At 38.5% G+C, this 17,322-nt stretch overlaps 1 protein-coding gene across 1 annotated transcript in view; it reads right to left on the reverse strand.

Moving 5' to 3' along the window:
- Nucleotides 1-17,322, reverse strand: part of HOOK3 (hook microtubule tethering protein 3) — a 97,892-nt gene that overhangs the window by 40,247 nt on the left and 40,323 nt on the right. Inside the window, exons 4-8 of the mRNA XM_054178997.1 lie at nucleotides 13,016-13,066; nucleotides 11,856-11,988; nucleotides 9,217-9,284; nucleotides 1,666-1,728; nucleotides 166-249 (exon numbers count right to left, since the gene is read on the reverse strand). Of these exons, the coding sequence (XP_054034972.1) occupies nucleotides 166-249; nucleotides 1,666-1,728; nucleotides 9,217-9,284; nucleotides 11,856-11,988; nucleotides 13,016-13,066 (399 nt within the window). The remainder of the gene's footprint in view (nucleotides 1-165; nucleotides 250-1,665; nucleotides 1,729-9,216; nucleotides 9,285-11,855; nucleotides 11,989-13,015; nucleotides 13,067-17,322) is intronic.

Below are 17,322 nucleotides of genomic sequence, written 5' to 3' on the forward strand. Positions count from 1 at the left end.
TTGATAATATGAACCTTAACACTGGCAACAGTCAGCAGCATAACTAAACCAAATTAACTACTGTGTGATCTTCATCTCCCTTTTAAAGAATTACTTTTCCACACAATAATTCTTGTTTTCAGCTGCCTAACTTCAGAATTAATGAGTAAAATATGGCAAACCTACCTGCATGTCTAACTCATGACATCTCTGGGCAATTTCTTCTTTTGTTGCTAGTGCTTCATTTAATTCTTCTGTAGTTTTCTTCAGCTGTGATAAATAAGAAGTTTCATCACTCAGAAGTGTCTAGAAATATTCTGAACCATATCACTGCAAAATTATTTTCACATTTAGGTAATATATTAAATTTATGATAACTAAGACAATTCCACTCTTGTAAAGAAGTGGAGATGGTTATTTTTTAGTTTGTGTGACAGTAAATTATAAACATACCTAAAAGCAATATTTGGTCTTACAAAAATACATTCTATGAATTGAGTTAAAAATTTCTGAAGAACTTGAGTCAAAAGAACTCATCAGCTCTGTATACTGAAAAAATTGTCAATACCACTTTTCTTTACAAATGTAAAGAGTGCATAATTTCAGTTTTCAATCTGCTTTTCAAATACAGAAAGGACCAGAAGGTGGAAAACAGGGAATGGACAATTAGGGTAAAACATCTCTAGTCACTGCAAGTTACTCTTACTGCACAACAGGAATACAACTAACAATAGTGGGTGAGACACTAACCCTTCTGAAAAAGAGCACTGAATGTTGTAAGCAGCGGGAAATACTCAGATATTTCCCTTTAAAAATGTTATGTTCAAAAACACATATCTTGCAAGTTTGAATATGAACACAGTTAACATAAAAAACCACAGCTACGAGAAAACCGGCCTGTAAAACAGATACATAATATTACATGTATAAAGATATGCTTATGTATTATTCTATATCATGAATTTTAGATGGGCTTTCCCAAACAGCATCCCTGTAACTTTTACTTATTTGTTTCTCAAAGGTCTGTTGACATACAAAAATTAATTCCACCTGCCAGAATTTACATAGTTTTGCAGAGAATACATGATGAAGAACACAAGGAGCTATACTTCTCAAACAGAAAACAAAACAAAACAAAAAAACCAAACCAAACCAAAGAGGAATAGGGCTGTGTTACCATGAGGTTAAGGCAGTGAAAAACCCCTGGGGTTTGAAATTTCATTAAATATATCATACAAAGAGGGATTATCTTTGAAAACATTGCTTATATAACAGAACATAGGACTTCTTTAAGGATTTTTAAGCCAGATTGGTTTTTTTTAAACTGAATTTGGAAGTAGGAACTGGCATAAAAAAATTTACTCAAATACTGCACATGTTTTTTTAAATCCTTTCTCAATACTTAAAGACCTGCACCAGGTCACAGTTTCACTGCATTATGCCATATAGCTAAATTTGTTTTCCAAACTGGGTTTTTCTCCTTTAAATACACAAAATGGGTTAATTCAACTTATAAAGCAAAAGGACCTAAAAACACTAAAATTTACTTTTCCACTTCTGATTTAGTTTCCCATAAAGCCATTTCATGTTTCAAGAAAACAGGACAGACTTCTTAACAAATAAAAAAAAGTCACTGGCCATTGATGTGTTGTGATCGAAGAAAAATAAACATCTAGTCTCAGATACCTGCCGATCAAGGTCAACGTAAGCATCATTTCCAACAGAGACTGGAGACTCTTTACTCATCAACTGCAATTAGATTACACTGGATTAGAAAAAGCAAGGATTTATTTTCAAACTTAAAGTCAAGCTTCAAAGAAACACCAAGCTGATTTTAAATGTTAGGAGCTTCAATCTGAGTTCATTCCAAAGTTTTTAACTTCATTTTTATGCATGACATATTCAGAAAGAATTACAGAAAGAAATCTTCAGAATTTATAATGTTTAAAAGTACTATAAAAAAAATTTTACATAATTGTTTATTTCCTGAAAATGCATATTCTTTATCTATGAAACCTACAGTACACTCTGCTTAGCAATTTACTGATGTGTCATTGGAATGATGGCAGCTATCAACACCATACAAGACCTTCAATTTTTCTCTGCCAGTGGTTTTCACTTTTTGATCACCTAAAAGTTTACATCAATTTATTTAACTAAAGTTGGTGCCATATCTAAGCTAATTGTTCAAAACAAGGACATGTGGTTTGTAATTTGCAAATCAAAGTCTAGAGAGAGTATTCTTGAAATGAGTATTACAATTCCTTACACAATAACCTATTTTATTGCAGGAATGGCTGGTTGTGGTTTTAGGCTAGAAAACACTACTTTCCCTTCCCCCTCCCCCACCTTTTCCACCCCCCCCCCCCCAAAAGAAGCCAGCCCTCCAAATTAACTTATAAAATATAAAAAAAGATGCTTACTAAGAAAACTGGTAAGAAACTTGAGGTTTTCAGTAACACACTGATCAACTACAAGGATAAGCTAGATCAAACGTAATAATTTGTAGCCCAGACCTCTTCTCACCAACCTTCAGCAAACACACTGAGGTAAAACTATTACAAAAAGCTGCAAGACACAAGAAGGAACAGTCTTCCAAATAAGGATTATGTTGTAACTAACTGAAAAAGGCAGCACTTCAGAAAAAAGTGGTGGTTTCTGTCATCCTGTCCAATAAAGAGTGCAGTTTCTTCTTGCCCCTCTTTTCAGCATTAATATATTTATAAAAGTGCTTTTTATGGTCTTTCACAGAAGTAGCCAGCTTAAGTTCTAGCATTCCATGAAGTCCAGATCCTCTGTAACAGCAATTAAAGTCCCAAGCTGCAGAGATGTCCCCTGAGAAATAAAGTCACCTATCTCTCACATTTCCTCAGTGGCAGTACATACTTGTATTCTATTTAGGGCCATGTTTGCTAAGGTCATTATCATTTTGCCAGGCAAACCCAGAATTTCCAATCCCTCTCTGCTCTGTGATGCTCATAGACACTTCAATCATCCATTTCACTAGCTACTGTTTAAATGCTTTTACGGATGACTAATAGAGATAACCCTATTAACCAAATACTGAACTCTTCTCCCTCTTCCATATCCCACAACACTATTCACAAAATTCAGATGTTAAGCTCTGCCCATTAAGCCTGTACTTTCCAACTCGCAAGTGCCTGGCTGCATGCAGCCTGCAAGGCTGTACCATAGTATCTGTGAGCCACCACTCTTTCTGGCCACAGCACAACTTTCTCTTCAGAAATCCAGCTTAATAAGCCTGCCCAAGACTTGCTGTAGGTGTAAGACAAGGCTCCACAACCCACCAGAGGCCACTGAAGTGTTATTGGTTTCTCTGAAGTACCATAAAGGAATAGAAGCCAGTAATATAATCCCTTTATAATACAATCAGTTTTGTCATCTCTCCCAGAACTTCCTAACTTCACAAATCCTTTGCAGAAATGTCAAGAAACAAGTGCAATGGCTGGAGAAGGATGAGGCAGTGAAGATACATGCTGGGGTATAGTGTGAATCTTAGAGAATTTGTGAATTTAACTCCGTGGAGTGCATCAAGAGTGTCATGAGAAGTGTGCCTGAGGCACTGAAGGCAAAAGCCACAAATATTTTTTGATGTGCAAATGACTGACTCAATGCAACAAGAAGTATCTTGCAATATTACTGCTTTATGATATGATGGAATGCTAAAGAAGAAATCTGAGTGATTGTGCTGTGTCAAGTAGCATAACCAGATAAGGAACAGGAATGAGTTTGCCAGATTATGCAGAAGTAATACAGGAATCCAACTTCTGATCGTCAGATACTAATAAACTGAAGTCAATTGGGGTTAAAAGGAAGAATTAAAGATGAAAGAGTGTTTCCACCTTTTCCCTGCAGACCTCCCCACACATTGGAGAGGTATAAGCAAGTATCTTGACTGTGCTCTGCTTTTGCAGAGACTCAACCCAGTTTCTCCATGTTACCAGGGAGAAACACGTTACCACAAACAGCACAGCTAAAAGGGTAGAAGTCCACCCAAGCATTCAAACTTCTCTCTCTTCAGTAAGACTTCCTGAAAAAGTCAAGAGAAGTTTTACTGAATGCAGTTTTAGCAATCCATACAGATAAGTGTGGCAATTCAAAACACACACTGCATTCCCCATCTACCTATAAAAATATACAGTAACAGGCTTGCCTAATTTCCCTTATTCTTCACTTTATTCCTTGTCAATCAGCACTCTCTACTACTGCAGAAGTTTAGGGTTCCAAAGTGTTCAATGGCATCTCTTTCTGCATTACTACCAATCTGATTATACCAGTAAGTTACTATTTTTAAAGCACATTTCCTATTGATTTCTGCCATGTCCTTTGCTTACAAGCCCATTTCAGACAAACTCTAGAAAGCAGTGATGTAGTCTGAGTGCTTCACATGCAACAGGCATGTGTGATATTAGAATACACAGTCTTGAGTATGGGTCAATGCCAACATTTGAGTTTGGCGTGGCAAAAATTATTTCATTTGTATTCCAGCTGGCTGACTCAAGAGAATAAAAAGATGAACATGTATTCTTTTCATTCCTTAACCTCAGCTGCAAATTTCCTTTCTTTCAGGAGCAAGCTACAAATGGGCATAAATTTTGCCCATCTTCAAAACTTTGCAGCACTGGAACTGTCTTTCAGAAAAACAAAACACCGCACCAACAAACAAAACTTAAAATCCCAAAACGACAAAAGAATTGCATCCAAAGCCAAGCAATTGTATTAGCCTCTACAGTAGGATAAGTTTACTTAAGAGCTTCCTACAGTGAAAAAGAAAGCAACTACCCCTTTCCTTGCCCTTTTCTGGTTTCTTCTGCACACAAAATAAATTCTTGAGGTAACACAATTATTTTTTTCAGTTTATCAAAATGTCACTTAAAACCAAAACATTTTATTCTGTGGTGAAGAGCAGATTTTGGATTTTAAATGGTCAATAACTTGGACAACATGACAATTTTAGTAGTAATTTTTCTGATTTCAGGAGAAATGGTTGTGATTCTCTGTTAATACCATAAATCTATGTATTTTCATGCTCACAGCTTTGGTATGATGTCTTACAAAAGACTTACAGATCTGCTACTGTGATAATAATTAAACCTTTGCTTTTTAACTGCTTTGCTTGTGAAATGTGATTAAGTTGTGTTGTCATGGACACAAAGATTAGGGAAGGGGAAAAAAAAGCCCCAAACCTATCTCAAAATCTCCACACATGAATAACCTGAATTTTGAATGCTTTCAGTTCCCCTGCATGATTTGCATGATTTTGCAAATGCAGCTACACCGCTTAGTTGATGTTAAAAGTTCAAAACATCTATTTTATCTGAAATACTTCTACAGATGTTTAAGTGCCCATGAAGCAATGTCAAAATCCATCTTCTGTATTAAGAAGGTTGGTTATGTTTTTGTTTGTTTGGTTGGTTTTTTTAAATCCATTTTAAGAGTCAATTGCTTTTTAAAGAGTAAAGGCAATGTATGATACAATAGGAATCTTTCTTCTTCCTCTAGCACTGCTGACAGACACAAGGAAATATTTTTTATTAATTCTGAGATATAAACCCCCCCACTTTTACTTCAGACAAGGACAAAATAGAGGTAGGGGTTAAAAACATACCACAAAGCCAAACAACTTCTACTTTATTAAGTAACAGAGTTGGTATTAATCCAAACAGGAAATACCTTTTGCTATGCATCCCAGGCAAGTTTCAACACTACCTCTAGCACTTTGCTGTCAAGAGCCTGTTCTGACTCTCAGCTTGACCTGTACAAACACCTTCTAAGTGACCAAGTTTTGAGATGTTCTAAAAAGTAAAAGCAAACAATTATCCCAGCTATTATTTTGATTAACTTCATTGCTCAAACAAAAGACTTGGGAAAATGAAAGCAGAATTTGCAAAAGATGTCAAGGAAAAGAAACCACAGAGAAATACATAAAGCCAAAATAATTTCTGTAAGGAAAATGTTGGCCTTGAAAAGTAATTGTAAATTATGACATTAAGAACATTATATAGAGTATACATATTAATTGCAACTAATAATAAATTATAAAAACAACACAATATAATCATATGTTACTGAATATGTAATATTTAATTTTGCAATGTTTTAATATCAAAAAAGTATTTCTTGTGCATAGCTTGCATTTAGAAATGCACACGTGCAGATCAGAATCTAACAATCTAGATAGTGGCAACACACTAGATCAATATGATTGCACTAAAAAAAACTAAAAATGCATTGTTCAGTTTATAAAACCTTTATGGAGCATATTCTATTGTTTAATAGATAGATGATAGATAGGTTGTCTTCAGGATAACTGGCCTTCTGAGCTGGCAGATGGAGTCAGGGAGCAGTATAGCTCCCCTGTAATCCAGGAGGAAGTACTTAGAGACCTTCTTAAGCACTTGGATCCTTACAAGTCCATGGGACCAGAGGGGATCCATCCTAGGGTACTGAGAGAGCTGGCAGATGAGCTGGCCAAGCCACTCTCCAGCATTTTTCAACAGTCCTGGCTCACTGGAGACGTCCCAGAGGACTGGAAGCTGGCCAACGTGATGCCCATCCACAAGAAGGGTCGGCTGGATGCACGAGGGAATTACAGACCTGTCAGCCTGACCTCAGTGCCAGGCAAGATTATGGAACAGGTCATCTTGAGTGCAATCACACAGCACTTCCAGGATGGCCAAGGGATCAGGCCCAGCCTGCATGGATTTAGGAAGGGCAGGTCCTGCCTGACCAACCTGATCTCCTATGATCAGGTGACTGCCTGGTGGATGTGGAGAGGCCTGTGGATGTAGTCTACCTGGACTTCAACAAGGCTTTGATACTGTCCCCCACAGCAAACTCCTGGCCAAGCTGTGAGCCCATGGCTTGGACAGCAACACTCTGTGCTGGGTTAAGAACTGGCTGGAGGGCTGAGCCCAGAGAGTGGTGGTGAATGGTGCCACATCCAGCTGGCGGCCAGTCACTAGTCGTGTCCCCCACAGATCAGTGCTGGGCCCCATCCTGTTCAATATATTTATTGATGATCTGGATGAGGGGATTGAGTCCATCATCGGTAAATGTGCAGATGACAGCAAGCTGGGGGCAGGTGTTGGTCTGTTAGAGGATAGGAGAGTTCAGCAGAGGAACCTTGACAGGCTGGACAGATGGGCAGAGTCCAACGGCATGAGATATAACATATCTGAGTGCTGGGTTCTACACATTGGCCACAACCACCCTGTGCAGTGCTACAGGCTGGGGTCATGGTAGCTGGAAAGCGGCCAGGAAGAAAGGGACCTGGGGGTATTGATTGACAGCTGGCTAAACATGAGCCAGCAGTGTGCCCAGGTGTCCAAGAAGGCCAATGGCATCCTGGCCTGCATCAGGAACAGTGTGGCCAGCAGGAGCAGGGAAGTCATTGTGCCCCTGTACTCAGCACTGGTTAGGCCACACCTTGAGTACTGTTGTCCAGTTCTGGGCCCCTCAGTTTAGGAAAGATGTTGAGTTGCTGGAATGTATCCAGAGAAGGGTAACAAAGGAGGGGTTTGGAGCACAAGCCCTACAAGGAGAAGCTGAGGGAGCTGGGTTTGCTTAGCCTGGAGAAGGCTCAGGGGAGACCTTATTGCCCTCTACAACTACCTGAAGGGAGGTTGTAGCCAGATGGGGGTTGGTCTCTTCTCTCAGGCATCCTGTGACATAACAAGAAGACACAGTCTCAAGCTGCACCAGGGAGGTTTAGGCTAGATGTTAGGAAGAAGTTCTTCACAGAAAGAGTGATTGGCCATTGGAATGGGCTGCCCAGGGAGGTGGTGGAATCACTATCACTGGAGGTGTTTAGGAAGAGACTGGATGGGGTGCTTAGTGCCACGGTTTAGTTGATTAGATAGTTTTGGATGATAGGTTGGACTCGATCTCAAAGGTCTTTTCCAACCTGGTTAATTCTGTTCTATTCTACATTGAGGCACCCAAAACTGAACACAGAGCTCAAGGCGGAGCTGCACTAGTGCATTGCAGAGTAGGAAAATCATCCTCCCTTAAATGGCTAGCTATTCTGTGCTTGATGCACCCTGGAACATGTTTGCTCCATTTGGTTGCCAGGGCACACTACTGACTCATATTCAACTTGCCCTCAACCAACCCCCCCCCAGTTTTCTTCCATGGGGCGGCTCTGAAGCTTATTGTTTCCCCATTTCTTTGAATAAACAGTAATGCTGAAAGTTTGGTTTATTAAGAGTGCATTAGAAAAATCCATCAAAATATTGTATTAGTTAAAAAAGAATGCAAATGTAAAATATGCTAAAACTCAAGCAAACTGGTGCTTGGTGATGCTGACTGGAAGATAATTCAGCATAAGAATACATTCAATAATTTCAAAAGTTCTCTCTGCAATGTTATAGGTACACACATAGATACATGGAGACAACAGGATGTATGACTACGTGTACGTACATCACTGGTCAAAGTGTCAACAGGGGATGAAGTCCCTGCAGGTTCACTGACATGTCTTTATTCAGGCATTAACAGAAAAATGAAAATGCTTTAGAGGTCTTGTTTAGGTTCAGAATAAAGGGATTACCAGCAATTTCCTGCTTTTTTAGTAGCCTGCCCTGTAGTAAACCCCCACCCATGAAGACTGACAGGCACTTCACTTACAGCCACTTTGTGCTCCTAAGAAGTCACATAGGAGCTTCATGGTTATACTGTTAACTATGACTGTAACTTAATACTTACTGTGTTTTTAATTTACTACTAAACAACATTTCTACAAAATATACTGCAGCATTCTTACTAACTGGTAAAAACATAATGCACAAATATCTTCATTAGATTATTCATAACATTGCAGCTGACAAAAGAATACTCTGCTATCCATTTCTTTCTGTCCAGTTGTCCAGTAAAAATATAAAATTAAGAATTCAGAGTTTTGCAGTGTCAAGGTACAAATTGTGAAGAAATTCTACAGTATTGGTTACTTGCATAAAAGGAGTCTAGTGCATTTCAGGAGCCATAGGGTGGGAAAGGTGAAGGAAAGGGAACTCAGTACCAAAAATATCTAGAAGTTTAAATCTTCTAGATTTAAAGAAAAGTGGGACATTCAACCAGAGTTCATTGTTATGAAGTAAGCTTTGCTGATTTTTCTTTTTCCAAAGGAAAATGAAGCTTTTCAAATGTGCAAAAAAGCATGTCTTTCTAAAATATTTAAAGGATAAACTTGTGGACACTGTGGGCATCCCAGCATACCTCCTGAATGGCTGTCATGACAACATGTTGAACCGATTCTTCCATCATCATTATGGTCTGGATGTACTCTGAAAAGAAGAATATTCTGAAATGTTAGTGTTGGAAACTCAAGTCACAGAGAACACAAGGTCAAAAGCTGCATCCTTCATACAAAACAATTAGGTGCCACAGATGACACAAAATGCAAAATCACCAGTTAAGGTCCATCCCCAAAGCTGAACAGATTTTAGGAGAAGTCTGTTACAAACATAAATCCAGGCTCACTGGAACCCTGCAACATTGAAAACCGTACATTGTTCTCTTAGATTGTTCTCATGCGTTTTTTAACTTCTGGCATCTCATACTACAGAAATCCTTATAATCCTTTCCTCACTTTATTCCCAAAATATTCAGGCTATGCAAGTACACAGTCCATGCATAGGTTAGGTTGTCCTTTTCCATATGTTTAACAATTTTGTCTTGCCTTCCTACAATGTTCTCATTTCAAGACATTTGTGTATCTATTTTTATGGGCTATATAACAAGTAAGTCACCTCTGCTTTCTCATTCTTCACCTATGTGCAGATGTGAGCTATACAACAGGTACCCTGTTGGATGATACAGTGGTTGGAAGGACAAATTGTGACATTAGACCAAATTAAGGAGTTTGACTTGCCCACCATCATAAGATTTCCAGTCAGACATGATCACTTTTGCATGTGGCCTGTATTTTTTAATGGTTTTCTCAAGAGGAAGATGCTAGGACCTAACCACTTCAAAGTGATCAATTAGGTCATGCTGAGTCTCACTCAAAGGACATGACACTAAAATTGTACATTTGAAATAACTGAATGTTCTAATGTCCAGTCTGGAAGAGTAGAAGAAACATAGTAATAAGATGTATTTCCCAAATGAGGATCCAAACAGTCACAAAATGGAAGATAATTTCATATGAAACAGAGAAGACAGGAGGCCTACTAACATACTCATGGAAGATTACCCCTGTTTTAATCAACAGGATAGCCAGATTGTCTCCTGATTAAGGGAAGAATAAATGCAATTTTAGGAGACACTAAAAAGATTTAGACACCTGAGAAAACTGGAAAGGGGAAATTAGCGACAAAAGATAAAGTGAACCATGCAAGAGGAAGACAAGAGGTCTGAAAGCCTGGTTGCCATTTTGTCAGAAAGGAAAACAAAATGAGTTAAATCAGAGAGAGAGACATTTGACATGACCTAATGTAAATTGAGTAAGCACTTCTATTTACCCACATCTATACTTTAGGAGCATTTTCCTATGCTTCCTGCTCTAAGTGACAACATAAATGTTCATAGTTGCCTTGTTAAGCAACCATTAAGCAGTTTAAATTAACTGTAACAATAAGATACCCTGCACCCAAGGCAAGTTTAAGGCATGAGATTTGGGACACTTCAATAAGCATCTCCATTGTTCACCACACCCTCTGTGGTCTCTGCAGGAGAAAAGAATAGGTGCCTATTTTACCTTTGCAGGTCAGACAGTTGTTGCCAAAGGAGTCAAGAGAGGCAGAAGTTTCTCTCACTGACTGCTGAAGTGGGACTTGTATGCCTAATAGATGCTTCAAATTATACTTGGATGCCTCTAAGATGATATCCTCAGTCTTCACTGCTGCCCAGAAGGGCCTGGTTGCCAACATTACTTTTTCTTGTTTGCCAACTGCATGCCTCAGAAACTACAGTATCCCAGATCACACTTAACATATTTTCAGACCACTCCCAGTCATATAGATGGCTCTCTGCCTTGTAGTTAAGACAATGTTGCAGTTTGAGCTGGGTGCCCCCTGATGTGTTCACTTCCTGCGTCCAGAAGTCCAGCCCAGAGGGATGGACACAGGAAATTGTGTGTATTTCCTACCATAATTCTTTGCACCACTCTAAGATCTAGTGCAGAGTTTAGCACTGTCTCTTTTCTTCCTCCTCCGTCAGCCGGTAACTGGGGGAGATGTCTGCTGGCTTTGGGCCTGGCTAGGCCCAAGGCCACGGGGGGATGGGCAGTCTCAGGCCTGGCCAGCTGAGACTAGCCCAGCAGAGGGAGGGGGAAGAAGGAGCCCTGGGGGTCATGGGTGTACCCTCAGGTGGGAATGGGATGTCTTTGGGTTTGTTTTGGGATCTTTGTCACTGCGCTTTGGGTTTTCTGTAACATTTCACTGCTTTCTATTTAAACTTTCATCACTTTTGCAATCTGTTTTTATTCCTGCCCGTGGTGGGACGAGGGGGCTGCCTCAACCCAGCACAGACACTGACTTGGGAATGCATTCCCTAAACAAAGAATCACACAGAATAGCGCAACAATTGCCTACTACTTTTTTTTTTTTTTTTAATTGTTAACTATCCCACTACCTTAACAAATGATTAAAGGATGGTCCAAGAATTTTCCATAGTGTCTTTTTAGACCAACAAACAAAAACTGAAAATATGTGTATCTTAGAAGCAAAACCAGTCCAACAGTTTGAGATTCAAATTAGTGAAGCTTGTAACAACAGAACAGTTTCCATCTACAGGACAAAATAATGTCATCAGTGAAAAAAAAAAAAATTCTGTTTTAGAACAATCTAACAACAATAATCTGGATTTTCATTCACTGCCTGGGAGACAAAGAACATGCTTTCCAAAGGTCATACCTTGCTTCTGTTCACAATTCACAGCACATCCCAAAATAAGTTGGAGCATTCTTCCGAGCTCCGCAGCATCAGCATGCTCTCCAATCAGGTTAACATCAGGAAGGGTGAAGTCATTAATCTGTTGTCCTAGAATCTGAATTAAAACCCAGTACATACATGTCTGTATCACTACACACACATTTCAAAATACAAAGATGATTCACAATTAACAAGAGCAATTCACTTGTACTTCCAACATACTTTTCAATGCACCTTTAAAACACACTTAATTGTCTAACACCCAAATATTAAACCATACTGCTGGACACAACTAATGTTTAGGGGAAGACCATCCTGTCTCAACTAATAAGAAACTACTAGTTTCAAACTTGGTGAGATTTTTTTCCTTTTCAAATAAGAAGGGTAATGAAGGCAGGCTTCCACTTTGATCAACAGCACATGCATAATTAAAAAAAAATAAAATTAAAGCATTAAATTAAAAAAAAAAAAGCTTAAAAAGATTTTACATGGTGTAAAATATCATACACAAATCTCACGTTTCTTATCAGTAGAAAGCCAGAAACTCAAATACTTCACTTATACAACATAAGTATCTAGATTGATAGATGACAAGAAAGACAGTAAAAATCTCAACCACACAGCTTTACTCTTAGAAAATTAAAGGATAAGAGAATTTGAGGTAACAGTACAAAACACAATTAAACAGCCCACATACAGAAATAAAAGGAAAACCCAACCAAAAAAAGACCTCATGTGACTTAATGTAATCTGATTTATAATTAAGAAGGATTTACATTAATGATTGTCAGTAGAAGGAATTAAACAATGTTAGAGTTAACACTCTTTACTCTCAAGAAAGGAAAAAAAAAAAAATCAAACAGTTATGAGGTTAAAGTCCATCATCAGAACATAGTTGTCAAAGACATCTATCTACATCTATTTGTGTGACAGAATTTGCACATTAGATTCTTTTGGAAGCTCTGAGTATTCAATAAAGCAGATGACAAGTTTTAGAGAAGGCTAACACCTGAGAAACACAGTCTATGCGAAGCACTTTCCAAGTTGGAACTTAATCAGCAGAATATAATTTCCATTGAATAGGTTAACTAAAACACAACTAGAAAGGAATGAAGACGTGAATTACTTAAAACAGTTCTTACCTCATGGTTGTAATCCAATATTCCTTTTAAAATTTTCTTCAGGTTGCTTACCTATTTGACAAGAAGGAATTATAACAAATGCAGGGAATAAATTAGAGAAGTGATCACCAAATAGATAGCCACAGGAGAATCAAACCCAAGAATCATAAAATTACATTTATCTCTGTAACAAGACTTTCTGTTTAAGCAGTTTTAGAATCATTAAAGCTATGCAATAGTTCCTTATGATCAGGCTTCCAGACACAAATCTTCATAAACTGACAAAACCCATTTAAATTTATGAAAAGAAGCACATTGTCTTGACTAGTCTTTAGATCAAACCCTAAAGTATACAATTTTTTTGAGTACTTGTTTAGAATTATTTTTGTATCCAGAAGCTGAAACATTTTCTTCCTTTATTTGCTTATAATATTCTGGTGATCTACTTTCTGCAGAGATAAAACACTTCTTCCAAAATCAAAGCCAGTTACTCTCCTTTACTCCCAACCTATCTAAGGTTAATTTATTAACTTTCTCATTAATTATTCCTTTTAATTATCCCATTTTTTATTGTCCCCTATACCAGTTCTTTACAACTCAACGCTTGTTGTAAAGTATCAAGACAAAATTCACGTTGATCCATACACTGCTATACAGTTTCTGTTCAGTCACATAGCCAACAGCATGAGATACTTGATTGATGCTTTATATAATCTCTGCCACACTTCTTATTGGCTGGAATCTATGATTGTGGAGGTCTTTTTCAACCTTACTGATTTTAGCTTGTAAAAGTACTGAGCAGAGTTCCCTTTCTGGCAAACATACATTTACATCAAGTCTCCAAGACAAAGAGGGCATTAAACAATCATTAAAATGCCTAATGGTTGCCATAAGTGATATTTAGAAAAAGAAGGACATCTTTCCTGAAAGTAACTCCTAAAAGACACTACCAATTAATGTGTTTCAGTAAGGAATTTAAGATAATTGTAGCAGGGCAATGTCTCCTGTGACAAGAAGCAGATCAGGAAACTGGGATTGTTTATTCTGGAAAAAAAGGAGGCTCAAGGAAGACCTCCTTGCTTTCTACAACTCCCTGTAAGTAAGTTGTAACAAGGTAAGTTTCAGTCTATTGTCCCTAATAAGAAATGATAGGACAAAAGGAAATGGCCTCAAGTTGCAGCAGAAGAGATTTAAATTGGACATTGGAAAAATTTCTCCACTGACAGTTATAAAACACTTGAACAAGCTGTCGAGTCACCATCCCTTGGAGGTATTTGAAAGACCTGTCATCTTGGTGCTTAGAGACATGTTTTAGTGGTGGGCTTGGTACTGTTAGGTGTAACAGCTGGACTTGGTAACCTTAAGAGTCTTTTCCAACATAACTGATTCTATGAAGTCTATAAACAGGTCCATTGAAGACTGGATCTGACTGAATTGGGATTTGCAAAGTGCTGTTGCCACAGCAGCCAACATGGAATTATAATTAATAGAGAGAAAAGACTATCAAATTCCAACTGGCTTTAAAGCCTGTAACACTGTCAGTTGATTACATTCAAAAAATACCTAGCTAGTAGATTCTGTTCAATGAAATGAGTAATCTATCTTCCAAAACAAAGGAAACACTACGAAAAACAGAACACACAAAACTGGAATTCAGGGACAAATTCTACATTTCAGCACAGTAATCATCTCATTTTATCTGCTGAAAGTGAAATACAGTTTCTTTTCTAACAAAAATTTGAGAAAGGAAGAGCCTACACACACTAAAGATTTAGCCATGAAATCCAAAATAATGACCTGTTTACCTTCTTCCTATTAATCCACTGTCTTGATAACAAGTAGCAAAAGCAGATCATTTATTAAGATCTATGAACATCCTGATTATTTTCACCATCACTAAACTTGAAGTTGTGCAAGAAACAAAACCTCACTTGGACTTGAGAAGTGACACATCAAATATTCTGACAATCTAGAATAAGAGCTGGAGATGCTACATGATAGCAAGTATGTAATGAGATTTACTGTCCCACCCATAGAAGTATAATAAATTAGTTTACTTCTAGGTTTACACCTTCTATTACCAAACCCATACTATTTCTGCAATATTACATGTTACATCCATATGTCTGTAAGAACTACAATTATCTTCTAGTTATCTGCCCACAAGCAACCACCATCAACTCTCAAAGGCTATGCATAATCATAACCAAAATCTACAACAGATTCAAGAATTTAAAGAAATCACCACAAAAAAATTTGCATTGATTAGAACATAATTTCCAAACTTAATTCGTTAAAATCTTCTGGGTTGTAATTTACCTTAGTCTGCTGCAGAAAATGCTACAGAAACGGAAAGGCCATGTTGTAGAATTTAAGTCCAGTTAAATTACCGATGAAAGTATTGTGAGGAACCTTGAACATAATCCCAAAACATAAGAAACAAAGTGAAAGGCACTTGCCTACAAAATATGTCTTTTTCCCTTTATTTCTTAGCATTGTTTAAATGAAAACACCTTAAAAACAGTCATCTTCCTCCATATAACTTCCATAAAGCTTATAGTTGAGATGCTGAAATAAAATCAATATTGATGAAGAAATGTCATCAAAACTAATGTATAGGCCAGCATCCTGGGAAAAAGAAAAGATCAAACTTGGGGGAAAAAAACCAAACAGTAATCTTGTCATCGAAGCCCTATTTTATTCCACTGTCAGTACTATTAGGATAACTTGCTTTCAAGGGTTAACTATACCATCTCTGTATCTGGCACACAATCACACAATTATAAGACTAAAGTAGCTTCTCTATAGACTGGCTTAAACTTCACAATGATCTTCAGTATTACTTAGAGGACTCTAGATTTTACTTTTTAGCTTGTCCACAGTGAATACATTTAAATGATTCTACTGCCCCTGGCTGGAAACTGCTTTCTATTTTGAGATTCAACTCCATGGATCCAGTAACACTTCTCAGGTCACAGCATTAAGTTCTTAAAGGGAAGGCTTTGAACAGCTGAATGGAAAGAACAGCAGTACAAGAAACTGTTGAAGGCAACCAATCACATCAGAATTCTAAATCACAGCAGGTGATGATTATTCAGATAGTTTTCTCTTTTTATTCTTTAAGCACATGTGCAAAACCTAACTATAACTGGTCAGCGAAGACCGTTACATCATGCAATGATAGAATACAACACAGGATAGATAGGATTTCCAACATGGATCATGACTATAAAGCACTTTGGAGATCAGCCCAGCGTCAGCATCCACTTATTTACATGCATCAGCAACATCACCTCCTCCCTTTCCATGCAAAGCATGTATCCCTTGCTATCCCTTTCACATCTGTTCCCTGCACCCATACTTCCGCTAGAAAATACATGAAAGCAGCTCAAGACAGCCTGTTCCAGTATTTTACTACCCTCATTCTGAAGAAATTACTCCTTATGTCTAAACTAGATCTACTTTGCTATAGTTTGAAACCATTTTTCATTGTCCTGTCATGACAAGTCCTTCTGAACAGTCCCTGCCCAGCCTTCCTGTAGGTCCCCTATATGCTGCTATAAGGTCACCCTGAAGCCTTCTCTTCTCTAGACTGAACAATCTCAACTCTCCCAGACTGTCTTCACAGGAGAGGTGCTCCAGCTCCTCTGACCCCCTGCTGCCCTCCTCTAGACTTGCTCCAGCTGGTCCACATCCTCTGTTGAAGACACCAGACCTGGACATAGCACTCTAGGTGAGGTCTCACCAAAGAAGTGCAGCAGAATCACCTCGCTTGATAAGGACATGCTCCTTATGTTAAATGATATTTAACATGCTCTTTAACATCTTTATTGATGATCTGGATGAGGGCATTGAGTCCATCATCAGTAAATTTGCTGACGACACCAAGCTGGGCGCAGGAGTTGATCTGCTGGAGGGTAGAGAGGCTTTGCAGAGGGACCTCGACAGGCTGGACAGATGGGCAGAGTCCAACAGCATGAGATTTAACACATCCAAGTGCCGGGTTCTGCACATTGGCCACAACAACCCCATGCAGAGCTACAGGCTGGGGTCAGAGTGGCTGGAAAACAGCCAGGCAGAGGGACCTGGGGGTACTGGTCAGCGGTAGGCTGAACATGAGCCTGCAGTGTGCCCAGGCAGCCAGGAGGGCCAATGTCATCCAGGCCCGCATCAGGAACAGTGTGGCCAGCAGGAGCAGGGAGGTCATTCTGCCCCTGTACACTGCACTGGTTAGGCCGCACCTCGAGTACTGTGTCCAGTTCTGGGCCCCTCAGTTTAGGAAGGATGCTGACTTGCTGGAGTGTGTCCAGAGAAGGGCAACAAAGTTG

The sequence above is a fragment of the Dryobates pubescens genome, chromosome Z (genome assembly GCF_014839835.1).
Source record: "Dryobates pubescens isolate bDryPub1 chromosome Z, bDryPub1.pri, whole genome shotgun sequence".
Taxonomy (NCBI): domain Eukaryota; kingdom Metazoa; phylum Chordata; class Aves; order Piciformes; family Picidae; genus Dryobates; species Dryobates pubescens.